At 45.8% G+C, this 27,117-nt stretch overlaps 2 protein-coding genes across 9 annotated transcripts; both read right to left on the bottom strand.

The window, feature by feature from the left end:
• Positions 1 to 1,827: 1,827 nt before the first annotated feature.
• On the bottom strand, positions 1,828 to 8,585 carry LOC128081343 (sulfate transporter-like). The gene is made up of 4 exons (XM_052684464.1): positions 8,117 to 8,585; positions 7,031 to 7,388; positions 4,323 to 4,950; positions 1,828 to 3,530 (listed from the first exon to the last, which is right to left on the bottom strand). Exons 2-4 carry the CDS (start codon positions 7,111 to 7,113, stop codon positions 1,935 to 1,937), a joined length of 2,307 nt encoding a protein of 768 aa, XP_052540424.1. The 5' UTR covers positions 7,114 to 7,388; positions 8,117 to 8,585; the 3' UTR covers positions 1,828 to 1,934.
• Positions 8,586 to 15,950: 7,365 nt separating this feature from the next.
• SLC26A2 (solute carrier family 26 member 2) lies at positions 15,951 to 27,117 on the bottom strand. 8 transcript variants are annotated; one of them, XM_052684462.1, is made up of 4 exons: positions 27,035 to 27,108; positions 25,267 to 25,341; positions 21,384 to 22,037; positions 15,951 to 19,585 (listed from the first exon to the last, which is right to left on the bottom strand). In XM_052684462.1, the coding sequence occupies exons 3-4, from the start codon at positions 22,023 to 22,025 to the stop codon at positions 18,080 to 18,082; spliced, it is 2,148 nt and encodes a 715-aa protein (XP_052540422.1). In that variant the 5' UTR covers positions 22,026 to 22,037; positions 25,267 to 25,341; positions 27,035 to 27,108; the 3' UTR covers positions 15,951 to 18,079. The 8 variants fall into 8 exon arrangements, with proteins under 8 accessions (XP_052540422.1, XP_052540420.1, XP_052540421.1 ...); XM_052684460.1 differs by lacking the exon at positions 27,035 to 27,108 and adding an exon at positions 25,650 to 26,028; XM_052684461.1 differs by lacking the exon at positions 27,035 to 27,108 and adding an exon at positions 25,654 to 26,028.

The following is a 27,117-nucleotide window of genomic DNA, read 5'->3' as shown; positions in this document are numbered from 1 at the left end:
GAGGAAGCAAAGTGGAAGTAGCAAGTCTTCTCTCTGCAGATTCTCTGACTCTTCTGCACACAGAGCTGCCCGCTGCCCACTCTCCATGACTGATGCAACCTCCCTGGGAGTTGCTTCATGCCCTGGCAGCCTGCAAGGACCCTTGGCAGGCCATTACAGTGCCTGACCACTCCCTGAGAGAAAAAGTTTTTCCTCATGTCTAAGCTACATCTCCTCTGGTACAACTTGCGGCCGTTTCCTCGGGTCCTGAGAGACCCATGCTGAGCAGTCAGTCCTGCAAGGTCTGGGTTTGTCTGGCACTTCCAACCCTTCCAACAGGCTGCTGGGCATACCCCAATCCTAAACTATCTGAAGGAATCTTTTTCTTTTTTTTTTTTTGACCACAAAAAAATATGTTCCTGAGCAGAGCCAGCAGGTTTCCTTTTCCATGCACTTTATTTACAAGTCTCCAAGTAGCTGTCAGATGTAGTGTTTCCTAAACGTGATCAGGGGAATAGTGTTGTATTAAACATGCAGCATATACGGTGGATTTGCAGATGGAGCAAGGGCTGTCAGCTGAACAAATTCCCTGCAGTCTTCTGAAACTTGTTTGTTTTTAAGGGAAGTGTTTTGCTGTTGCTGACTTTGAGCAGACCTGTCAGTAACTAAAGGAAGGGGACAGAATCCTTAGCAAGGTCTGCTGTGATAGGACAAGGGGAAATAGTTTCAAACTAAAAGAGGGAAGATTTAGATTGGATATAAAGAAGAATTTTTTTACAGTAAGGGAGAAGAGGCACTGGCACAGACTGCCCAGAGGGGAGATAGATACCCTGACCCTGTAGACACCCATGGTTAGGCTGAAGGGGCTCTGAGCACTAAAGAAGCTCTGCTCATTGCAGGGAGTTGGACCAGATGGCCTTTAACGGTTCCTTCCCGTTCAAATGATTCTATCCTGTCCTGTCCTATTCTCTGTAGTGTTTGTTTTGTGGCCTCTGAGGGACTGTTATGCTCTCTGCCATGGGCTGTTTGGAACATAACTGTTCCTCTGCAATCTACTCCCCACGTTGACTCAGAGTGGACACAGGGGAGGGAAGGACAGTCCCAAATAAAGGTGGCACAAAGGAACGTGGGGCCATGTGTGAAGCAGCGTGGTCATGCTGGTTCTTGGTCCTGGTTTGGTTGGGGAGCACCAGAGCCATGGGACGCGGATTTCTCTACAGTGCAATTTTTGTGAGAGCACCCCTGGAGGGGATTCTTGCATCCTCACTTTCCTGTTTCATTCTGTCTGGGCACTGGAGCTGCACACAGAAGGAAACTCTCCACGATGAGCTCCCATTGCATTTGGGAATGCTCCTAAGCACGCTCGTAGAGCGACGTTTCCTTGGCGCTGGGTTTGGAGAACACCGTTATTGATTTGGAGGGTGTTTTTGCACCACTGAGAACAACGGGAAGTTTGGACTTGGAATTTGAACGGCTCCAAATTCAGCCGCCTTTTTAAGAACCTACACTCCTGCGCTTCCCTTTTCCCCGCACCGAGGCCGGGCCGCTCACAGCCGGCGGCCGCACACCGCTGCCGGCCCATCCCCGCTCCCCGCCGCGGTGCCGGCGCGGCTCAATCGCGCCCCCCAGCGCCCGCGAGAGTCCGGAACCGCAGCAGCGGTGGCTCCGCACGGCTGTGTGCCGCCTGTCGCTGGCAAGTCCTTTCCGCAGAGGGGAAGCCACCCGGGCTTTTTACCGACGCGGCTGACCTTGAAATGCCTCTCAGATTATTGGCCTTGAAATCCGCGCTTCCCCTGTCCGTTTACTTCTTGCTTGCTGCTAACAGGTCTTTTTCAGTGCTCTGCTTGCAAAAAAAAAAAAAAAAAGGCAAAAAACAACAAACAAACAAACAAAAAAAACCACCCTAAAATTGCGGTGAAGCCCAGCTCATCAGAAATCATTCCTCACGTGCAGCTCTACAGAGACGCTTGGACGCTCAGGTCCTCAGGATCCGGGGCAGCATCCCTTCTCTCTCTGCTCTCCTGCTGCTGCTCGTGGTACCACTGCTGTGCAAACTGCACCGCGTGGTGCACGCTGTGGAAAGCCGGCTGGTCGCCGTGTGCCCCAGCAGCCCAGCCTCCATCCCGCAGCCGGCGGCGGAGGAGGGGGTTGCAGTTGGCCAGGAGCACCTGGACACCGAGCTCCTGGTAGTCACTGCGCGTCTCTTTCAGCACGGAGAGACCCATGGTATCTATGAACTGCATAGCCCCGCAGTCAATGATTAGGGTGTGCATATCTAGGGATGGCAGGCAGATGCTTGTGGGTGACTTCTCCACGTGTTTCTTGGAAGGTTTCAGGCAACCAAACAGAGTGTTAAAAATGCTCTTCCTGTTGCCTGTTTCTGCTTTTGCCCGGGTCTTCGCCCTGTGGTGCCTGGCAGCCAGCAGGACAGGATTGACCCCAGTTTTCTGGTAAAGCGCAGTCTTGAAATAGTCTTTGTTGGCATAGTAAAGGGACGACTCAAAGCGGAAGATTTTGATGTTGGCAATACTGCTGAGCTGCTTGTAAGCAGACTGGTCTTCGTAGATTTCCGTGTTGCTGACCTTGCCCAGGAGCGCGGCCCTGGGTCTCTGCGTGCGGAAGATGACGCAGAGCAGAGCAAAGCAGACGCCCACGAGGAGTCCTATCTCTGTGGTGATCAGCGTGGAGGCCAGCATGGTTATCCACCACACCACCGTGTCCAGCTTGCTGAGCTGCCACATACGTGGGGTTTCACAAAATGTCCTCAGGCCACCCCGCAGGTTGACAATGGTGACCACCCCCAGGATGGCAGTTTGCAGAGAGTAGAAGAGCGGAGCGATCCACAGCAACACCAGCAGCAGCACCAGGGAGGTGACCAGGCTAGAGAGCTGCGTTTGGGTCCCTGTGGACTCCTTCAGCAAAGTCTTGGTCAAGGCTGCAGAGCTAGCAAAGCAGTAGAAGAAAGATGGGACCAGGTTGCACATGCCAATGGCGATCATCTCTTGGTTGGCACGGACAGCATAGCCATGCTTTTTGCCAAAGATTTCCGCCAGGGAGACCGTCATAGCAAAGCCTATAATAGCAATGGGCAGAGCATCGACTGCCAGGCTGGAAAACAGCTTTGTATCTGGTAGGGTGGGTTTCCTGAAGCCGGTGGGGATGGCCCCACAAACCGAAGACTTGTATCGCTCTTCAAAGTTAAAGCAGTAAGATACTACTGTGGCTATGATGACCACGAGCAGCTCTACAGGGAACGGGGCCTTCATCTTGTCCTTGTACCGATCATTGATCATTTTGACAGGTATTATGATGGCCAAAGCAACCAGGCTGGTGACCAGGTCGCAGATATTGGTGTTTTGGATGTACCTGAAAAGATCCACCCATGTCAGGATGAAGGACCCCACCCCTTCGTGACGGGGAATATTCAGCCCGAGGAGGTACTTCATCTGGGAGGTGATGATGGTGAGGCTGGAGCCGGCCACAAAGCCGCTGAGGAGAGGTTCTGACAGATAGACAGACACAAAGCCCAGCTGCAAAACCCCCAGCAGGATCTGAAAAGCAAGACACCCATATCATTAGCATCCATGAGAAGGGCTAGAAGAGGTAGCTGGAAATTTATGGCAGTTTGCTTCTACTTCAGCATGTCTAGCTATTCTGTCTGCTGAGCATTCAGTATGAGACCCAGATTTTTGTCTTAGGTAGATAATGTGGTGTATTGAATACTAAAGACTGCTACCCAGACTTGTCTGTGGTGAGAGATGCCATACAAGAAAGCCTACAAGATCCCCATTGCTGTGTTTTTTCAAGCAATAAGGGTGCATAGTTAACAGTGGAAGTCCAGAGAGCAGACAGATCAAAGCAGTAATTAGTATCTCAATGGCATGAGAATAGTGTGATTTTAATTGTTCCAGTGAGAGGACCTGAAGCTGTCTAACAGCCAGGCCCAAGCCATTCGTAGCCATTAACGGAGCCCCTGCCGATGGCTGTCTGTGAGGGCTGTTCCTTTTTGCCCTGACTGCTTCTCACCTACAGAGCAGTCAGCTCAGGTCCAGAACCAAAGTGTCAGGAAGGTGGCTCACAGTTTCCTTTATTTCCCCTGCTGTGTTTGATTCTAAGCATGTTTCAGACAGATTCAAGGACCCAGCACATGGGGGAAGCAAAACCTTAAATTCAGCTGTGTTCAGTCTTTTCAAATCACTGCAGCTGGCTAAAGGTGTCAGGCTCTAGTTGCATTTAGGAAAGGCATCTCATGTTTTTTAAGTCTGAAGTGGGACTGGAGCTTAGAGTTGTTAAGCACTAAGAAGTTCCTAGCAAGGAAACTGCACAACAGTGGACATTTGTACCTGGTAAAGACCGACCAGAAAGCTCAAGGAAAGGGCCACAGTGATGGCGTAGCAGCTCCTGTCACAGGCACCCATCCCATCGCTGGAGGAGGTGGCATTGCCCACCAGCAGAGAGCCAGTGTTGTCATCGTACCCTGCTAGCTGGAGGTGCCGATTCACAGACTGCCCAATCATCAGGCAGAGGACTCCGAAGGATCCCACAAAGTTGTGGCGTGAAGTGGCCATAGCGACATAGATGATACTGCAGAAGAAGTTTGTGTAGATTCCATAGATGGGATCCTGGTTGGCTAACAGGGAGTATGAGATGGACTGAGGGATGGCCACTATCCCCACCAGGAGCCCAGATATGACATCCCCAAGCAACTGCATCTTGATGTTGTAATGGGGAAGCCAGTCTAGCACTGGGAACAGCTGGCAGAAGAAGGTGATGATGGTTTGATGATTGCATTTGCAGACCTCTCTGGCTTTTTTCAGGATAAAATCCTTAGTCCTGAAGTCTATGGGCTCATTCTCCTCCAACTTGATGTGCGTAAAGTTGACAGGAGGCTCTTCTGGTGTTAGGGAGCTCTGCACATTTTTGCTCTGTCCTGATGTCTGGCTTGACTTGTCCTCCATTGCAGCAGGAAGGCTAAGCAGGAGAGCAGGTATGAAGAGTCACAGACAGGAAATGTTGCATTCATGTGCATAATGTGCTTTGCTTGGCTCCGGGGCTTATGCAGATTGAGCAAATTAACAAACAAAAGAAAATAACCTCAGCCAAACCAGACAACACCTTCTTGTGGTGCCATTTGTTATCAGTTATGGACTCAAGCAAGTACAAACCTGAGGCTATGGTTTGCATACTGACACAGATGTCCCCATCAGAGAGAGCTACAGAGGCTGTTGTGCTCTTTACTAGTGGGACAGCAGAGGGATAAAGGTCAGACAATCTTGCCCTTCTTGATGATACTTCCATTTAAAATCTAGTTTGAAAATCTTGAAATATACCAAGTGATGTTTTAGGAATGCAACACACAGGTAGGGAAAGTTATTTGCAAAATAATTTTTCCTTTAACATTTTGACATTTGAAATTACATTGCTGGCTTGCATCAAACAAGCCCATCACAGGGACTGATATCTGCAAAATGAAAGTATGCAGCTTTCTCAGTCTGATTAAGTATATAGTTCCCAAAGCTATTCCAAGTTTCTCAGTCATAATGCAGTTGCAATAAAGCATACCTTTTCATCAGAATTGAACACAGACACACAGACAAATGTAGTCCTGAGCACCGTCCTGGCTGCAGTTTGAAAACAGAACTGGGATAATGAGAAATCCCATTCTCCTGCCCAACAGGTTCACTTCCCAACCCAATTCTCTTACCTCTGGCTGCAGGAGCCACGGGACACAGGGAGATCTCCTAAGGTCCCTCAGAAACCATGTGGAGCTGCTTACCTGCTGCTAGACCCGTCCTCTCACCTCACAGCACACACCGAACAGAGAAGGCACAAGCCAAACAATTGCAAACCTCTTTCCTTTGCCCTCCTTCTGAATCACGCGTTGCTTCTCTTGAGAAAACTGACTTTTTCTGCCAAGACATTGGCCCTTTTATCTCACCTCAGCTGATGAAGACAGTGCAGCCAGCCAAACAGGGCTATATTTTGAAAACAAACATCATTCTGGATGACTATTTTTGATGAAAACTTGTTCTGGTCATTCAGAATGATTGAAGGAGTTCGGAGAAGTGTTTCTGCCAGATAACAGTATTGCTGGTATCCAGGGATGTGTTGGCTAAACAAGGGGAGCAGTGCACAGAAATCTTCCTTCGTGTGCTATGGCACTGCCCCTCCCTGGGGCCCAAGTGCTAATGGGCTTCTCTGCTCAGATCTTCATCTATTCTTGACATGATTATGATAAAGAAAAAACCCTTCAGTGAAACAAACATTTTTTCTTTTCTGGTAGCTTTTCTACCATCACCTACTTAACCCTACAGAAAACTGTATTTCAGTAATGTGAGGTAAATAAATGAAGAACACCAGCACTCTCTGCCTGCAGAAGACACAGTAGGGGAGACAGCTGCTCAATATATCTATCTATTTATGCTAATTCTTCTTTCTCTGCCATTCCTCCACCACTCACCTACTTTCAGATACACCTGTTGATAGTTCCCCTCTCCCTCCCTCTTCTTTCAGTTGTTGATTACTCCTTTCCTTAGCCTTTTCATTCCTCTAATGCTTTAAAGATGATCCCTTCGTGTGCTTTATAATCCTTTCTAGTTATAGCTCTTTTTGTATCTTGGCCCAAGTTTGTCTCTATTTTTCATCTTCTTGCTTAGTAAATGACCCACATCTGAATCTTTTGTACGATTCCTTCATCTTGAAGTGCAGTCACTGGAGAACTGGTGATTCAGTCATTGAAGAACTGGCCAGGTTCATCTCAAAGGCTGGCTTATTTGCTGGAATAAAACACATCTAAGTACAATCCATCCTTTGACTTTTCATCTTATTCAGGTCAAGGAGTTCTGATCTTGACAGTCTTTTCAGCATTACTACCCACCACGAAGATGGGACAAAGCATGTTCTCCATTGAGGACAGTATCCAGGCTGCACTTAACCTCAACACTGCCCTCACTGCACGTCACTTCTTCTTCATGTTCCACTTAGGCACTGCAACGTTTATGTGTTATGATTTTCTTTACCTCTTGCCACAGGTTTGTAAGCCTTGACTTACCCATATTCTTTCAATTCATGCTGAAGACTGTGCCTTTGGGAAGTTTTTTTCCATTCCTTCAGTCTCTGTTCTTCCCCTACCATCCTTTGTGATTTTTTAGTTGCCTGAAGCCTTCTCTGTGCTCTGTCTTTCCCTTTCTTGCATGCAAATTCCCAATTGCTTTTCTATAATAGACTTTAAAATATTCCATACTTTCCATGCAATTACATTCCCAAGCTCCTTGTCCCAGCAGGCTTCCCCATGGGGTTCAGTTCTCTGCTGTGGCCTCTCTGGAATGGAGGGCCTTCATGCAAGAGCAGCTTCTGCTCAATCCTTCTGCCTGTTGGCACTGAGGAGAGGCCTCTTTATACTCTTCATCCTGACAGAAGAGATATAAGAGCATACTTGGTTACACTGAACGCTGAGTAAAACTCTGAAATTGCTTGTTCTGCATGAGGTGAGGTAAGGGCAGAAACTGGAAACATTTCACATTTACTCTAGAAAATGTGTAACAGATAAGCTTAAAAAATAAATCCACAACAGTTCAGGTGACCTTCAGCTGGCAGAGGACATGAATTCTTCCAAATGCGAGGTCACTACAGCTAAACATCTGAAATAGTTTGTTTTCAAATGCATATTCACAGGTTGATCTTTATTGCCACCATAAGCGCACCTGTTAAACTCCACTGTGGGAAAGGTTGGGTTGGACACATGGTGACAATTAGCTTGAACAGTGCAAATGTAGGCAAGACTTTGCCTCTCAGTAATACAGCTTCCTCTGTTTTTTAAGAGAAGAAAAAATCTTCCTTTCAGTTGTAGCACAGTATTGGAGCAACGTGACAACAATCTGTTCAATACATTGCAATACATTGCAAACAGCTAGAACCAGAACAGTGGAAACCCAAGCTCCAGGTGCAGTGGAGCTGCAGCAGAGGGCTGTTTCATTCTTACAGTTGGTTGGTGGATGGTAAGCTGGATGTGAGCCAGCAATGTGCCCTTACAGCCCAGAAAGCCAACCATATCCTAGGCTGCATCCAAAAAAACCCCATGGCCAGCAAAGCAAGGGAGGTGATCCAGCCCCTCTACTCCTTGATGATGAGGCCTCACCTGGAGCACCATGTCCAGATGTGGAGTCCTCAGTACAGGAGAGATGTGGACCTGTTTGAGCATGTGCAGAGAAGGGCCACAAAACTGATCCCATGGATGGAGTGCATCCCCTGTGAGAACAGGCTGAGAGATGGAGCTGTTCAGCCTGGAGAAGAGAGAGACCAGACTTCAGTATCTAAAGGGGGCTGTAAGAAAGAAGACAGACTTTAGCAGGGCCTGTTGTGATAGAACAAAGTGAAATGTCTTTAAACTAAAATGTAGGAGATTTAGACTGGAAATAAGAAGTGTTTTACAATAGGAGAGGTGAGGCACGGCACAGCTTGCCCAGAGATGTGGATGCCCTAGCATCGGAGATGTCCAAGGCCAGGCTGAAGGGGTCTGAGCAACCTGACTGAGCAGCAGATATCCCTGTTCATTGCAAGGGAGTTGGACTAGATGATCTTTGTAACACAACCGATTCTATGATTCCAGACAACGTCTATCCTAAAACAGAAAAATATCACGAAATTGCGTGGGTATGTGTTTGTTACACAGGCACCTTGCAATGGATAAGTGCATTGAGTTCACTTCTCTGCTGCTGTGTCAATGCATTGTTTGCTTTTAACAGGACTAGCAACATCTCAGGCAATACAGTTGTTTTCTGTGAAACAGAGCTAACTGCACATGCAAGGATTTTTATTTGTTTTTAGCTCTGTGAATATGTTTATGACTATTGGGCTCCTGGAAGCTTTTCAGGTAGCGTCCCAAGCGTTTTGGCTCCATAAAATGACCAGCCTGCCTTAGTCATGGGTGTATCCCACAGCTCTGCAGGTCCTGAGATCACGAGCCACTTTAATAAAACACAGCAAGTGAGCCAAGTAATGGTGCCAGGAATCTAAATGAAGTGCTTTTCTTTCCTTTTACATTTAGGGCCTTACTGTCTTTTCAGAAGGCTGCCAGTTCAGTTCCCCTTGGAAATGAATTTTCAAGATGCAGACATTCGCAAAGCTTCATTATTTGTTTATTTATTTATTGGGAAAAACCCAGAAAAGAGAGACAAGCTCAGAACTGGTCCCATTGCTGAGACAAGGCAAAATATTAAACAGCACTCGAGGACAATAATTATCAGAACCTGTCCTATGGTTCCTTCAAATTCACAGTTGAAGAGATAACACCAGAGCATCTGGAAGCAGTACATTAGGTCATCCCAGAAAATAAAATAGCTTTTTGCAGCCTCCTGTGATTTTTCAGTTTATGATAATGTGCAGGGGTCATAGCAGAGCACGCAAGGCAAAAACAAGGTTCTATTCAGACATAAACATTGGAGGGCCAGAAGTGTCACTCACCCTTAGACTGCACATGTTAATACAGTTACTCCATTTTTAAGTTTGAGAGGGACAAAGGGCTCCACAAATAAATGTAAAAAAGCATCCATTTGGACTACTGCTCCCTCCCACCAATGAGCCACAAAGACAAACATGCAAATAATGCTTTAAGTATACTTTGGAAAATGCGAGATAGAAAATCCTTTGGAAAGGGATTCTGTGTAGGGAGAGCAAATCTAACTGGATGTGGAAGGGCATCTTTGGCTGCAGATACAAACACTGCACACCAGCTGCCACACTACCTGGGACACCATAGACTGGTCTTATCCTTTGTCTGCTTGTAAAACATGGAAAAAACCCAGCACCTCACAGTACAAAAGCTTGGGGATTTGGAGAGCATCCTCCATTTGTATAAGAAGAATGAAAAAAATTCCTTGCTAGCTTCGCAACAGTTTGTTGCTGTTTTTCCTGTGTGACAAGTACCTAGTGCTAATGACTCTTTTCTAAATAGCCAATAATTGAAAATTCTGTAGTGGCTCAGTAAACTGATTAAATTGATTACAGATGAGTATTATGAAATAAGCCAGGGAGACGTGGCTATTTCATACTGAATTGGCACTCAGCCCAGGCTGCTCGGCATCACTCCAGGCCTGGCCTGCTGCTTCTACCTGCAAGCCCCCAGCACTTCTGGGGCCACACTCGTGGGATGCCGCTTGCCCTGCTGGCTGGTTCACAGCTAAGGAGCATCCAATGGAGGGCTACAAAGATGGGGACTGTTCTGAAGGGCAGGATTTACAAGGGGCAGCTGAGGTCCCCGGGTTTGCTCAGCCCAGAGCAGCGCAGGCTGAGGGGCAGCTCAGGGCAGCTGCAGCTCCTCACAGGGAGCGGAGGGCAGCGCTGAGCTCTCCCTGGAGCTGTCAGGGGAGGGCAGGTGGAGGTGAGGGAAAGTTCTGCCTCAGACGGCAGCAGGCACAGCCCCAAACTGCTCAGAAACAAGGTTTGAATTTTGGGTGGTCCTTTGTGGAACCAGGAGCTGGACTCGATGTTCCTTGTGGGGCCTTTCCAATTCAGAACGTTCTTTGATTTTTAATAGATGTTGGAGCAGGGTGGGGTCACCTAGGATATGTACAGAGACAACTCTGTCTCAGAGCTGTCTGCAGGTAAGGTACAGCCTTACATAGCAGCAAAGGGTGCTGCTGATTGAAGCCCATCACCTTGGCTCAGTGTCAGCAGGCCATCAGTTACCCTACTAAAAGCCTTGCACTTTACAAGAGGACAGAAAGCTCCTGCTGGCAGCACCTGAAGCTGAATGCACCTACCACTGCTGGCACCAACACACACACACAGAATATCACAGAATGCGCTGAGGTCTCCTGAGGTAAAAGGTGCCCTCAGGTAAAAGCTGGATCAAGAAAACCTTTTGTATTACACAAGGGCATGTATGGCTATATAAAGTTCACAGTAACTGCCCAGAACTGCACTCAGCATTGGTCTATTTTTGCTCTGACTCTTCCTGGCCATGACCTGACCAAGCCACATAACCAGTGAAGTGAATTAACACTGAAACACACTGCAGCTTTTTTTTTTTTTACAGCTGAATAGGCGATGCCATGTGCTGCAAGTACAAGCGTCTGATATCTCTTGCATCTCGGGAATTCAAACCTGGCCCACAGGAGGGTGCTGCTCACCCTGACGCAGCACACAGCTGTCAGCATTTCTTATTACAGCCACATCTCTTCACGAGAAAACCACAAGCACTTGCACAGAGCACCCAAGGTAGAAGGCAAAAGCCATCCATGTATTGTTAATACCTTTTTCTGTGTTGACAGGAAGTTTCCATGTGTGCTTACGTGTACCAATCAGTGCAGGGAAAGTTCATACCAGTTTGGGAAATTCAGATTTGCATGCAGCTGTGTACACCATGTTTACAACAGTGACTGATGCAGGTGTGAAGAGAAACAGGGAGTAGGTCGCTGCTCAGATGTGTGGCTTTTCCTCTTAAAATTTAAAGCAGCATCTGTTAAGGTATTAAGCATACACCTGACAGCAGAAAAGAACATAAATACCTTTTAATGACGGTAAAGAAATCTCAAAGATTTTACCATAACGAATGGAAAATTCTTCTTTTAACAGTCTTCTGCAATGACAATAAGGCACATCAGCTTTTTAAAATGGCAGTTGATACAGAACAAGCAGATAGAGAAAATGTAAAGCCAGCAATACGCAGATGATATAACCCCTAAGTATGTTTTATTGGTAGAACATAAGATGATTGACAAAACACAACTCTCATCACAGGCTTTGGTCAGTGAGCACAGCACTGCTGAGGAGCTGATGGCAACACATCTCAGGCTGTGCACAAGGCCACATCTGTGCTAGCAAACACACATACAGAATAGGCCAAGGCAACGGGCAGACAGCCTCCCCAGCACTCCAGATTCCAGCACCAAAGTGGGGGAAGTATCACACCTCATTTATACTGTACTTATAAATAGTAATAAAAAGGCAATCCATTATACATGCTATGCAACTTTCCAAACTAACTACTTCTGCTTGTCTGACTGGACCCGTTTACAGTTTTTGCACTCCTGAGGTCCTGTTTGTTTAAGCTAACTCCCAAATTTGGAAAAGCTAGTCCAGGCAAAATTTGTCATTTAATTCACTGAGCAAAACATTGTCACAAACAGTATCTTAAAATCAATCTGAATTTAGAATAATTCAGAAATCATATCCCAGGTCATACCATAGTGCCGGAGATGGCTGTCAGTAACCAGAGGCTGATGAAGTGACATCATCGCGTGCTGCCACAGAGTGATGCTTTATGTCTCCTCAAACATCTTTCAGTTAGATTTATATCACAAAATTTCTAAAGTCAAAAGGTAGACATTAAAATTTGGACCCAAGTCCAGCAGAATGTTTGGCTTCCCATCATTCTGTGCAGTCCTGAGACGATCTGGGAACTGGACTGAGAACTGAGTGCTTTCAGACTCAGAATTCAAATATTTTGGGCAGTACATTTCCTCAGTGGAGATTTGACTCTCCATCAAATGTTGTAGTATTCTGTGTATTTGCACGTTAGAGAAATAGCAATGTGCCTTATTTTATCTCCATGAAATAGGATAAAAGGTACTCATTATGCTATAAACTAAATATATATATTAAATATTAGTCATTATACCTAACCAGAGGCATCACTTTTAGCATTAAAATCATCTCAAAAGAACAGGCAAAACTCAAAATGATTTCTACTTCAGAAGAAATTCTATTGAGTCATTAAAGATCAGGTTCTTTTTCCACACGAGCAGCTGCTCCAACAAAGGCTTAGAAACACAACAACCAAGTGCAAGTAATTCTTGGGACTTAAAGCAGTTCAAAATGCAAAGGCACAGAGCCTCATCTGCACTAAAGATATTGCTCCTTTTAGCTATGCCAGCATAGTAGAAGTGCAAATCCCTTCTAATGAGGACAATTATATCAATATTCCAGACTCACAATGGTATCCTAGCCTGAGACTCAGCAAAGCACAACAAGTTGTACAGACAAAAGGCACCCTGGATTGCATTAGCAGATGACTCCTACCTGCATCACAGCTTCATTAGCTTAGTTAATGCTGTTAAAATAAACTTCAATCACTTAAATAATTTAATCATCTCTCTAAAGCATATGAAAAGAAAAAAAAACAACAACCAGAAAGTAACATCCTGAAAAGGAACTATCTGCCCTAAGTGTTTCACTGGCAACCAATAGGGCTTCCTCATGTTCCAGTTTCTGTGATCTAGGCCAGCAGTTTGGATCCTGGGGGTGATGACTTCAGTCTCATTAAAAACCTCTTAGCAGCAACACCTGCTAACAGGTATTCAAGCATACTGGGAGCAGGGAGCTTGCACAGCCTTTGGGTGAAGGATTCAAAGAGTGGGACCTGGGGAGATCTGTAGTGTTGCCCCAACAAGGTCTGGGTACAGGAAGTGCAGACCTCGCTAGGCAGGCTTGCACAGCAAGCAAGATGCAGATGTAGTATCTGGCACAGAGCTCACACCAGGCACAAGGATGTGGGCTGCAGCTGGGACCAGCTGACTCAAAAACCCAGAATGCTTTCTGCAGTACCTCCTGTCTGCAATTCAGGCCCATCAACAAGCGATTTCAACATCTCTTGGCACAAGCCAGGAAATATGTAGAGCTGAAGGAAACACCATGTTTCCTCCCCACCCTCCACCCCCGAGAGATCTCCCTGCTCATCAATGCAACCTGATGGGGAAGGAGTACAGATGTCATGGCAGCTTTGTGGTCTTTTCTAGGAGAGTCAAGTACAGAATTAGAAGTACAAAAAAATAATCACAAAGCCAGAAATCCCTTTTAATACTGATAATGGGACACTGACTCATGCAGCAGCACCGGACAGGAACGAGGACCCTGTGTTAGTATTAAACTCATGGAAAAAGGCACATGGCTGCATGCAGTGCTGTCACTGGGCAGGCACTGCCACTTGTGCACGAGCCGTTGTGCAGCCCCAGGCCTGGCTGTAGCTCTCCCAGCAGGTACATGGGGCTGCTCCCCACAGCCCCAAACAGCGTGGGATTTGGGGGTGCCTCTACAGCCTTTGCTCAGGAGCTTTGGTCTCACTAGAAGATTTGACATGAAAACTGAATAGCAGCTCATAGGTAATATCAAAATATGCTAAGATTCTTCTATTTACAGTCAATCACACACAGTGCCTTACAGACAAACACAGAAATGTGAAAGACGGTGGTGAGATGTATTGTGTGATGAATTGAAGATCAATGAGTAGAGCTGCAACAACATGCTAGGAGATCCGGATCACTAAATCACACGGGACCAAGGCTGACAACTGTAATGCCACAGTGCTACAACGTGATGGAAAATACAGCAGTAACAACAGGGTGACACAATCCCAGACTACAACAAATGACAACAACTGCCATAGACACAGAAACAAAAGAAGAAAATCTGCTTACCTTAACAAGACCTCAAGTAGGCAGGGATCTCCAATCAGATACCCTCACCTCCACTGCCAACCCTTAAATGAGGTCTGGGAAAGGGTGGACCTGGCTCCATCCTTCCCAGTCACTCAGCTGCATTGCATACACATGAGCTCCCCTGGGTTGGTCCTGCCTTCAAACCAGGTGCTCAGTCAGTGATTCAAGCCATGACTGAGCATTTCCACTACAACGTCATTGTAAATCCAAAAATAAGAATAGAAATAAGAACCACGTGCATCACATTAACACCTTCCTATTTCTGAAATGGATTAAGAATTGATGTCAAAACGTTTACGCAAGTGAAACATTTATTAGTGCAACTGGCACATCAGGAGCTGAAAACTACTGCCTATAGCAGTAGAGCAAGTCTGACACTTAGCAGATCACAGAAGATACTTCCACATGCCTTCAGTATAGCTGAGATTGTGAGTGTTAATTTCCATAATGCCACATTGTTACCGTTAATGAATGTGATAATGATCGGTTAATTCCTCTTTTAGACAGATAATTACTGAATTAAGACATTTGGAAGCTGCCTTACAGGAGACCAACAGGTTTATGCAACCTTCCAGGTTGGCCCTGGGCTGTGAAGGCTTCTGCAACAAACGTCACTATTTTGGGCAGCCCAAAGGCAATCATTCTGGGATTCATTCTTTTTGTAGATGGCAAATTAAGTCAGTAGAAGGCTAGAGAGCCCCTTCTAGGACAGAAGCAGCCACTTTGCAAAAGCACAACTGGAGACATAAAGCTGCAAAGGGTGTGTGTACATTTATGTACATATATATATATGTATACACACGTGTCTGGAATTCCCTTAGGAAACAAATTTTTTATAGGGCAACAGTTTTCACTCAGTGATCCTTGGTGCCTAAACATGAAGTTAGATTATTTCTCAAGATCCACAAACAGACTGAAGCAAGGCATTAAAAAGAAAAGCTCTGAAAGGAAAATGCCTGAAAACCCACCGTTTTAAGAAATCCCAGCCACGATAAGCTCCAACCTTCAGTTAATGCCAAAGGACTGCCTATCACATTAACTCTCTGCCAACTGGCATTTATTTGTATTCCCTTCCAACCAGGGCCGTATGCATTTGTACAGAGGATAAACTGCAGCCTATGGATATTATCTTAAACAACATCAGAAATTGTTTTTTTTGTTGTTGTTGGCTTGGTTTTTTTTTTGTTGGCTGGGTGCTTTTGCAGTTGCATTTTAATACATTTTGTGTATGTGTGTTTTGCTTTAAATTCAATTTGGAGGCTACACTGCCAATTGCGGCTGCACAAACAGCACTGCGGCCAAGCATGATGTGCTCTAGCTAAACATAAATCACTTTAGTCTATCTTTTAGCTGTAATCTAAATTAATTCTTTGAAAATCAATTTATGGCTGTTTTATTGTGCTTTAATACAAACAAACACTCAGGTGCTACAAATACGCATCCTTTACAGCTGCAGTACTGCTTCTTGGAATCCATGCAGTTATTCCTCCCTTCTTGGCACAGGTGGAAACAAATTTGAAATGTAACAAAAAGGCATTTAATAAATACTTTTTTATTTTCTTCTTCTGTTATCACTGCGCATTGTCACAAATCAAAAAATCCTCTCCTGGGCAGCGTGGAAAGGGTAGAAGTCAGGAGTGCAGACAGGAAAGATTCACCACAGCACCTTCTACCGCGCTTCCATCCCTGCCCAGGAGGAAGTCTGCAGGACCATCAGAGCAGCTCATTCCCCTGAGCTGCCCATGCCTGAGGGGCAACGCGGTGAAAATGAATAAATGGCATGGGCAATTTTGTTTAGAGCTGAAAGCTGTCCTGTGGCAGGATCCCGGCTGCTGGAGCTGCTCCCTCTTTGACAACACAAACTTGGTCCCTGCAATTACCCAAAGCGCAAAAGGGATTCTTAGCACAGAATGAAAGTTTATGTAGAAAAGAAAAAAAAAATCAGCAGTAGCTATTTGGGATTCATCTCCTTGTATAAACATGCCTTAAGGCTAAATTATTTGTGGTTTTTTGAACGCTGCAGAAGCTTTAGAATCTCTGATGTTTGAAGTTTCTGTTGCCTTCCTAAGTCCAATTCAAGGATCTCAGTTATGTGATCCTTTTCCATACATGCAGCATCCACCCTGTCCACTCCCTAAATGTTCTTATACACTCCTATGATGTCCTAAAAAATGTACTAAGTTCACCTAGCATATAAACGTTGCCAGGTCCTGGGACTTAACTTCCTTCTGTCCTTTCTCTTGAGCTCTCAGCTCCTAGACTGAAGCGCCGTGTGACATTTCAGCTTTCACCGAAATGAGGGGAAAGTTCCTAATTGCTCAGAAAAATAAAATCATCCTAAATGGAAAATGTATTTCCATTTACAAAATGTTTCATGATTTACATTGCATTTGCTTACTTTTCTGATTCCTGACTCATTTTTGAATGATTAAGGATGAGCTTACTGTCATATACAACACCTCTTCCCTCTTAAAAGCTGTCCAGAAACTGCAGTTCAGACTATGAACTCCCCTGGCAGTCAGTAAAGAAAAGTTAATCTTTCAATTATGCTTTCATAATTGTATTCTATTGCTGTAAGAACAAAGAACGACTTCCTATCCAGTGCCTTTATTTCGACATGAACAATAGGGACTTTTCACTGTTCTGCATAACTTAACAGCAGAGTACAAAGTTTTATTTACACCAAGGTGGTGAAGAGCTTTCAGCACATTTCTTTCTGGCTCTTTTTCTGATTCCCTCTCTTCTTGGCCAACATCTCCATTACAAAAGACTCATGACTGAGCATATGTAAAGGGTTTATGGTCAATAAAACCTGCATTCACACAGGAAGTCTGCATGGCACAGGCAGATTTGGCCAGATGCTGGATAATCTGTGGGGCCCTTTTCATTCTGTGTGCTATCTGTGGTTCTGTCAGTATGGCAAGTAAAACTGGCTTGTATTGTGTTGCAACCCACGAATTGGAGATCTTTCATATCTAATGTCCACAATCCTAAAGCACTCCTAAATACTAACAAAACAAGCAATTGACCGTAAGTATGAATCAGACTTCTAATCAATCATGTCCAAATAAAAATACTTCCAGAGAGATTATCCAAAGAGATTAAAGCAAAAGAGCAATCTTTCCTGGCTCGTAAGGGACTGCACAGAAATTAGATAACCCTGCCCCTGCTCATACAGCTGCATTTGGCTGTCAACACACGATGACAAAGCATCGTCCAGAGGTGACAGGTAAGTTACAAGCTATGCATTAGGACTTTTTTGTTGCATGATTTTCCTTATCTCTCTGTCCTAATACAACCAACCAATCACAGTGTGATAAAAAACAGAATGAACAGTACCTGTCAGTCATTCCTTAAAAATATAGGGCTGTGATGATATGAAAAAGCAATTTCTCAACTGGGAACAAGAAATGAGTTGCCTTGTAGCATTCAGCTAGATGGGTAGCCTAGAATGCTTCTAAAGCCTGTCTCATTCAGAAAGACCTCCATGCTGATGACCAAAACAGAGGGGAATTAAGAAATGGGAAGTTGATGACAGAAGAGAAATGAGATGAATGTTCATATGAAACTCTTTGGTTCGTATACAGATTATGAAAAACTTAAGAGATGCATTCACTCAGTTCCATACATAAAGCAGTGCTCATTTTTTCCAGGCTTTGTTCCAACTAGTTCTTAGAAGCACAGGTCCTGCTGTGCTCCTGTGCACCCAGTGCAAAGTCCACGGCCTGATGCACACTGTGGAAGAGAAGATGGTCCTCCCCCTCTTTGAAGAATTCTCCCCGCATTAGGGAACTCCTCACCGAAGGATTGCACTGTGCCAGCAGCACCTGGACATCTATCTCACTGTAGTCCTTGCAGACCTCTTTGAGCGTGCGTATTCCTGCTGTGTCCAGAAACTGTACTGCACAACAGTCAATCACTATTGTGTGAAACCCCAACGGCTCGGACACAAGCTCCATGGAAACATTGGTCTGGCTGCCACCAGAACCCGCTTCCTTCTCTCTAAGCATTCTTTTTGCTGCCTTTTTCTTTGCTGCCTTCACCAAGGCTGGGTTGACTCCAGTTTGCTTATACAGTGCGGATTTGAAGCAGTCTTTGTTGATGTAGTAGAGGGGTGCTTCAAAACGCAGCACCACAACTCCTGGCTTAGTTTCTAAGTTCTTATAAGCAGACAGGGACTCATATGTTTCAGACTCTGCCACCCAGCCAAGCAATGGCGCCTCTGGCTTCTGAGTTCGAAAAATGACACAAAGCATAGAGAAACAAACACCGATCAGAAGACCAATCTCAGTACTGATGAGTGCTGAGGACACCATAGTAACTAGCCAGATCACCGTGTCCACCCTGCTCAAATGCCACATTTTTGGCAGGTCTCTGAACTTCCGCAGGGCACCTCTGAGGTTTACAATGGTTATGACAGCAAGGACACATTTCTGAAGGGAATAAAACAAAGGTGCAATCACAAGGAGGACTATTAGGATTAACAAACTAGTCACAACGCCAGAAACCTGTGTTCTACAGCCTGTTGACTCTTTAATAAGAGTCTTAGCAAGAGCTGCACTTGTTGTGAAGCAGTGGAAGAAAGAGGGAATGATGTTGCAGAAGCCAATGGCATACATTTCCTGGTTGGCCTTCACGGTGTAACCATGCTTCTTGGCAAACATTTCTGAGAGGGAAACAGTGATGGCAAAGCCAATGACAGCGATGGGGATAGCATCCAATGCCACGTTAGGAATCAGGTTCCAGTCAGGAGGGCTGGGTGGTAGAAAGCCAGTTGGGATGTGCCCAGCAACACTTGAGCCATAGGTTTCTTTCAGCTTCCCTAAGTGAGATGCCAGAGTAGCTGCCACAACCACAACTAATTCAACTGGAATTGGAGCCTTGAGCCTGGATTTAAAATGTTCATTAAGTTCCTTAGTTGGGATAAGAACAAGAAAGCACAAAAAGCTGGTGATGACATCACACATGTTAGTCTTGTGTATGTTTCTGAAGATGTTTATCCACGTGGTTATGAGGGAGCCGACGCCACTGCTCCGTGGAATGTCCAGACCCAGGAGGTACTTAGCCTGGGACGTCAGGATGGTAAAGGAGGCACCTGTGACAAATCCGCTGAGCAATGAATCGGAGAGGTACACTGAGACAAAGCCCACTTGAAAGAAACCCATGGCCACCTGCAAGGAATCAACCACATACAAGAGATTAGGATTCAAACTCTGTAGATGTCATCGTCGTGGGGATCTGTAAAAAGTGGTAAGAAACACGGCCTTGGAGGATGAGGCATGGTCTCAGCATGAAAAAGGCAGCCTGCAGTACTCGGCTGCTCCTTGTGCACCACGCTTAAATGAAACGCGCTGCCAACACACAGCAGGCTTTTTTAGAGGTCACTGAGGCCTCCTTGCTCTGAACCCACGCTTATTGTTGGCTCATTGGGTTCAGAAAAAAGGGTCCCAAGAAAAGCATTTGGAATACTAATTACTTTCACCATTTCTGTCTCAATTTCTTTCAATCTCTCTGAACTTTTGCAGAATCCAAAATCTATGCTTTTGTACGTCTCATGAAACAAAATATGACAGCCTGCAATAAAAATACAGCCTATGGTCTAACAGCTGCCCTTTGCACTGCATACAGCTTGCTGCATCCAACTTGGAAAGCATATGAGTTTCAAATTGTTGTGATGCAGATTACATAAATAGAGATAAACTTTTGAAGTGCCTTGGCATTCATTTTTATTAATGCTAGCTGAATGGAGAAGTCCTTGGTGTTCTCCCACAGGAGATCTCCCTAAGCATGTGAAGGGAAATATCCCTTCCTTCCCAACAAGCTTCGTGTTAAATGGAGCTAAATGTCTCTTTCTCTTCTCCTCTACACTTTGGTGAACTATCACTGTGAATGTCACTGTAGGAAGAAATGAATGTGAACTCACGAACTTAAACATCTCAGTTCTGAAGTACAGTTAAAACTAAATCAATTCTAGTTAATGCATGACAGTCTAAAAACAAAGATATCTGCTTTAATTTCAGCAAGCATTGAATTCTACGATCTAAGCAGAGACTGAAGAGTAAAATACCATTAAATAACATATTTTAGTATGGTCGTAACTAAAAGATTTGTTTCAAAACTGCTTTATTATCTCAGTAGTACCCTCTTCATATAGAATCATAGAATGACCTGGGTTGAAAAGAACTACAATGATCATCCAGTTTCAACCCCCTGCTATGTGCAGGGTCACCAAACACCAGACCAGGCTGCCCAGAGCCACATCCAGCCTGGCCTTGAATGCCTGCAGGGATGGGGCATCCACAGCCTCCTTGGGCAACCTGTGCCAGTGCTTCACCACCTCTGTGTGAAAAACTTCCTAATATCTAACCTAAACCTTTCCTGTCTCAGTTTAAAACCATTTCCCCTTGTCCTTTGTCCTATCACTATCCACCCTTGTAATACACAGTGGAATCAATTCGGCTTTGAATGGGCAAACAGCAAAGTTTCACAAAAAAAAAAAAAAAAAGCTTAGAGATAAATAAAAAGAAACTGGAAATGGCTTTATTGTTCAGGTTCGGTTTCTTTTTTGTTTGTTTGTTTGTTTTGTTTTTTTAATAAATGCAAGTGACTCAAGCTTACTTAACATGCCACATTTTGGCTCAGTGAAATTGAGCCCTGATATAAGATATAAGCCAGAAAATACAAGGCAGTGTGCAGATCAGTGTGGGTGCAGCAGGTCTGGCAATGTTCCATGCAGGACCTTGCAGTCACCAGCAAGCCAACAAAGCAAGTACAAAATGTTATCCAAACAGAAAGCAGATCACAGAGGAGTTTCTTGCACCACAGTAACTGGCAACATTCAGTCCTGCTTAGATCCATTTGCCCCAGATGCAGAGGACATGTGCAACCTCAGCAGATTGCCCATATGAACAACCACGCAGAGAATTAAAACTATTGCCACAGAATACTTGTTTGCCTACTTCCTCTTACCTGATAAACGCCAGCTATGAAGGTCATGGTGGCTCCCACTTTTATTGCGTAGCAGGTTTTATCACAGAGCAGCTTCTGTAATGTCTGGTTCACAGGCGCAGCGGTGGAGTTCACGTGCACTGCTGTATCCATGCGGTCACTGAGAGCAGCTGGCTCCAACTCATAGCCGGCTCTCAGCACCTCACGATCCACCACTTGTCCCACCATCAGGCAGAGCGCACCAAAGATACCAACAGAGATGTGGCGAGAGGTTCCAAATATGCAATAAATAATGCCTGCAAAGAAGGACGTATAAAGGCCATAAATAGGCTCCTGCCCAGCCAAGAGAGAATAAGCAATTGACTGTGGGACTAGCAAGACCCCCACAATCACACCAGACATTATGTCTCCCAGTAAGCACTCTTTTGGATTGTACTTAGGAAGCCACTGCACGATGGGAAAGAAACTCAAAGCACAGTCTTTAACTTTCGCTGGAGTGCAGCTGCAAGTTTTCTTCACTTGTTTAACCATCAGAGCCTTCAGGTTCCTCTTCTCCTCCTGAGGTTCCAAAAACATTCTGTGATAGAAGCCACGTTTAGCTTCACCTTCTTCTGGCATTTCAGACACTGCCTGAACGTTGTTGAATTCTGCCATGGCTGTCATCTCAAGGGCTCCCTAGCAACAGAAAGAAAGACTGCTTTATTAAACCATAAGTGAATCTGTTAGATCAAAATTCTTAATGGAGCTGGTTCAGAGGACACGAAAAGCAAGGGCTAGTAGTCTTGGTTAAGCACAGAAAGCAAGTTCCAATTAAACATGGAAAGAGTCTCTCCATTACATCCTTGTTAAACAAGGAATCAGCTTTCTAAGAAAGAAGCTGATATCCTGTAGAATAAACCTGCTGCTGCTCAAGTTGTGAAATGGAAAAGAATGCAAGAGCACTGTCGCCCAGAGAAGTTTCCCTGACTAAATTGCTGTTTGCAGACCGCTCCACTGCAGAAAGACAGGCACAGGGTTTGTTGTGGTCCAACAGTCACTTCAATCCAGTTGCTGAAAATTAACTACAATTAGTGTATTTCTCACACTGCACTGCTTGGTCTAAACTTCTTTTATATATGCATTCAATAAAACCAGTATTCTTCATGCACCAATTACTCCTGCAAACACTGTAAAGATTTGCTACCCATTAAGAAGTCTTTATTGACTTTATATGACTTTATTTCACCAGTGATACAATGGCAAAATGCTCTTTGCAATTTTTAGAAGCTGGTTTTGAAGTAAACTACATCTAGCTAAAACAGCACAAAAGGGAGGCAAGTTAAGGGGGACAACATAAAGTAAGCAGCACATTTCTGCCAGAACACGTGCTCCAACACAGGCTATGAACACCCAGTAAAACAAGGCAAGTATCCGTATGTGGGGCAGCCCTACAGCGGTTTACAACAGCCATGTCTCGAACCAACCAGGCTATCTAAAGTCAACACACTGCCTACTGTGGGTAGATTGCCAACAGGAAATACCAGAGGCAGAGGCTGGTGTTTTAGCCTCAAAAGATGCTTTCATTCACTACAGCACCTCTCTGGTGGGTAAGCTCCTGCTCCTCACAGAGAACTCAACACAGCTCACTTCTGGTAGCCGGCTGCTGTACCATTGCTGAAAGGCTGCTGTGCTTTGAGCAGAGACCTTCCTGGCTCCAAAGCCACAAATAACCTCACTGCACCAATGCCAGCCCCACCTGAATGCCATATGGGGACTGCAGGGCACTGTTTGGACCTACATACCAGAGAGAAGCCCTAGCACAGCAGTCAGGAGCACGACTCTTTGTGGCCGCAGTTCTGAGTGCAGGCTGAGGAGCAGCTCTGGGAAATTCATGTTCCAACAGGAAAAAAAAAAAAAGAGAAAAAAAGAAAAAAAAATGAAGCTTAATGCACTGCTGTGTTAGGTGAGTCCTAAGTGGAAAATTCCAGTTTGAACTCAAGTCTTCTTTCTGGAATCCATGTCCTTCTATAGAGTCTGGCCCTTGTAACTTAAAAAGCTAAGTTCTGGATCCAAAGATTACCCCACCCAGAACTGTAATACATTTATATTTTCAGGGATAACCTCACAAACGTATTTACTTGTCACCATATTTGCTCTCCTTGCTTAAGATAATCCTCCAGTACAATAGGCAGAAAGAGAACAAAGGTTCCGTTTTGCCTATGTGTGTTCTTAATCATCCCAAACCTCTCTCAGAGCCTCCCAGTCATGTAGAATTACTGTGCTACAAGCTTACAAACACACAATGACCAACGTCCCTTGGCTAACAGCTGTCAGCACAGTATCTTCAATGTATTTTAGAATGATTATAGGCTTAGAAAATCTTATGAAGAATTAGAGTATTCACTTCCTAATGAGGACACCTACAGTGCACGGTGCAACTGACTCAGGATGATACTGAGGGGATCGTGCTCCCAGGAGAATGCAGACTCCCAGCACTCATCCTCGCATTCCGGATATCTAATCTCACCCACCCACATGGTACTGCAAAGTCCAGTAGGGAATTATTTATAGCACATACAAGAAAAGCAAATGCTGCCCAGTGAGAACACAGAGAATTCGGTGCACAAAAGCACGTGTCTGAAGCACATTCCATATTTGTATTTGCTCAAGAGGTTTTATTCATTTCACACGCACAGAGTAAGAATTTAATAAGCTTTCATCCAATGCTGAGCAAATCAATACTGCAAAATCTGGGGGGGGAATTCCCCTCCAATTTTTTGTATGAAGCTACTTAGATCAGTTAATTTTCTCAGACTTCAGAAAAGATTCAGCAATGAGGACCCTTGTGGCTCCTCTCCCCTCACACAGGGCTCTCAGATCACTGAAGCCTGAGAATGTTTCTTGATCTGTCAGGAAACTCAAACACCAAACGCAGACAGCTCAGTTTAGCTCTGTGCAGTGCCATAAAACGTCTGTGCAGTGGATGGCACCTGGGTTGTTCTTCCACAGCACAAAAACATTCTAAGCAAAAGTCTTTTTGCCTGCTGAACTCTGAGCATACAGGGGATCTTTGTGCTCACCTGCACAACAGCTTTCTGTCCGTGGCAAGAAAAGGGCCTTTCACCACACAGCCCCAGCCTCTAACCATGGCAGGACACAAGGAAGTGACACACCATTTCCAACACCCATTTCACCCTTTTTTGCCTGAAAGTGTTGCTTTGCATTACTTTTGTAACCACGTAGCCCAACCACACGCAGTACAACTACATTTTTGTTTCCAAAAAGAAAAATTATTGCTTCAGTATACTGCTACAGTTAACCTGGAAAAGAAGCTGCAGTCTGTCACCATTTTCATGAAGTTACTTGTATGCCTGTAATTCACTTCTATCGGCTCCTTTTGGCCCAAGTAAGATCTTCAGGGGGTGTCTGAAGGTCTGAAGGCCACAGGGAACTGAGAACACAACACAGACTTGTGGAAACTTCCGGTATCTGTTCTGCTATCAAGTGGCTGCCATAAAATTGAGACACTAGAGGTTCCACACTACTGAGATCTGATGCCTTTTGCAGATTATTTCTGGGTCCCACCCAGCACTCTCTTGCTGACCCTCCGCCATTTACAGGCAAGGCACCATCCCAATGCTGGGCGCAGTGCTGGCAGCACGGGGTGAGTTGCACCTCCACGCATCCATCCCAGAACACAGACACTCAGACAGCAAGAGAATAACGGGCTGCAAAGCTCATTATCCTGGGCTGAGATAACGCATCACAAGCTAAAACTTAGACCCAAGCAATAAAGAATAGAAACTAAATAAAAAAGAAGTGCCAGTTCTATGACACCAATGTCAGCTTTCCAGATTACTTCTCTCGATGCCACTGGCGCATTTGACCACCTCATACTATCACCACCCAGGCTCACCCCACCCACCTGCCGGACACGAGAAGTTTCAGGCACGCACTCAAAAACCGGTGTATGAACACACGAGTGCAAGAGGCACGAACACTGTGAAGAGATGGGGAAGAGAAGCAGGTGAAGTGGAAATCCAAGTTCTGCAAGAGCCACTTTATAGAATCGTAGAAGCACCAAGGCTGGAAAGACAACTAAGATCATTAGTCCAACTGCCGACCAACGCTCTAAGCCTTCTCTGGAGGCGCTCCGGGGGCTCACCGCCCCTCTTTCAGCACGGGGCCCGGAACGCAGCACTGCAGACACAGAGGAAGTGCGGCCCGAGGCCGGCCCAGGGCTGCGCGCTGCTCGAGAGGCGGGCGCCGGGCTGCGGGGAGGGGAACGCGCCGGAGCACAAAACGCACCCACTTTTTATACTCCTGAAACCGCAGTGTTCGCGGAGAGCGTATCGTTTAGAATGACAGCAGGCGTTGAAGTATCCAGGATAAGGAAACGGATCGGTTTATGTAAATCCAGTGCCACCCTCTGGATCCGAACGGCGCTTCCCTGCGAACAGCTCACTTCGCTCCGCCGCTCCCCCCAGCTCACGCCGCGCGCTCTCGGCTTCGCCACTTTCGTTTTTTTCTTTCCTGCCGGCTCGAAACACCGCAGTCGAAGACCCTCCGCAAAAACGGGCCGCGGAACGCCGAGCCCACCGCAGAACCGCGCTGACAGCGAGGCTCGCACCAAGTTCACACCGCGAGCCCCGCTTCGACCGCCCCGCTCCGCCCGGCTCCGCCCGGCTCTGCCCGCCGCCAACTCAGCACGGCGTGCGGCTGCCGGCCGCGGCTCCGGAGGCTGCAGGCGGCCCGGCAGCTCCCGCCTCCCCGCCGCGACCCGGAGCCGCCCCAGCCGCGCCTCCCGTGGCCGCCGGAGGAGCCCGGAGGCGGCCCAGCGCGGAGGGACGGGCGTGCCCCGCCTCGCAGCCCGGCCCGAGCCCCGCGCTGCCTCCTGGCAGCCCTCGGTGCTCCTAGAGATCCTGCTCGTGAGAAACAACGACGGGCAGCGGGGCCCAGCAGCCCTCACCCTGCCTGTGCCTTCACTGTCAGCGCTTGGAGTGAAAAATGTGTCTGCTCTCACTTAATTAGCTTTTTTTTTTTTCTTTCTTTCCATGCAAAGGCACTGGTAATGCTTCAGTTCTTACTTTCTAATTCGTTCCATGTGTGTTCTGAACTACCAGCGGCCTGACAAAGCCTCGTGCAGTCACTCATTGTAATCTCCTCCACAAAAGGAGCAGCCCAAAAAACTGAAGAGACAACTAACAGGAAGAACTCCCGTGAGCAATCTGTGTATTTGCTCGTTGAGCCTCTCCAACTTTTAAATTCAAACATTAATAATTTGTTGGTAATATTAAGCAAAATGACCTGAACTTTCCATGGCTACTGTAGTTATGGATATCGTAACAGTCTGTTACAGAATCACAGAATTGTTGGAGTTGGAAGGGACCCTTAAAGGCCACCTGGTCCAACCCCCTGCAATGAACACGGACACCACAGCTCTATCAGAGCTCAGAGCCCCTCCTGACCTTGCGTGTCTGCAGGGATGGGGCACCTCGGTAACCTGCACCAATATCTCACCACTCTTATTGTAAGGAACTTCTATCTTGCATCCAATCTAAATCTCCCTCTTCCAGTTTGAAACCATTTCCCCCTGTCCTATCACAACAGACGCTGCTAAGAAGTCTGTCTCCTCCTTTCCCTTAGTCCCTCTTTAGACACTGACTCTGCTTTGGGGTGCTGTTGATACTCACTGCAGTGTTTCAAGTTGTTTGCTTCAGTACCCAGATGTGTCTGGGAAGCATGTCCAGCTATGAAGAGCATGGACTCTCTGACT

Source organism: Tympanuchus pallidicinctus, unplaced genomic scaffold (genome assembly GCF_026119805.1).
Source record: "Tympanuchus pallidicinctus isolate F22 unplaced genomic scaffold, pur_lepc_1.0 scaffold21, whole genome shotgun sequence".
Taxonomy (NCBI): Eukaryota; Metazoa; Chordata; class Aves; order Galliformes; family Phasianidae; genus Tympanuchus; species Tympanuchus pallidicinctus.
This window is presented reverse-complemented; position numbering and strand designations above follow the sequence as displayed.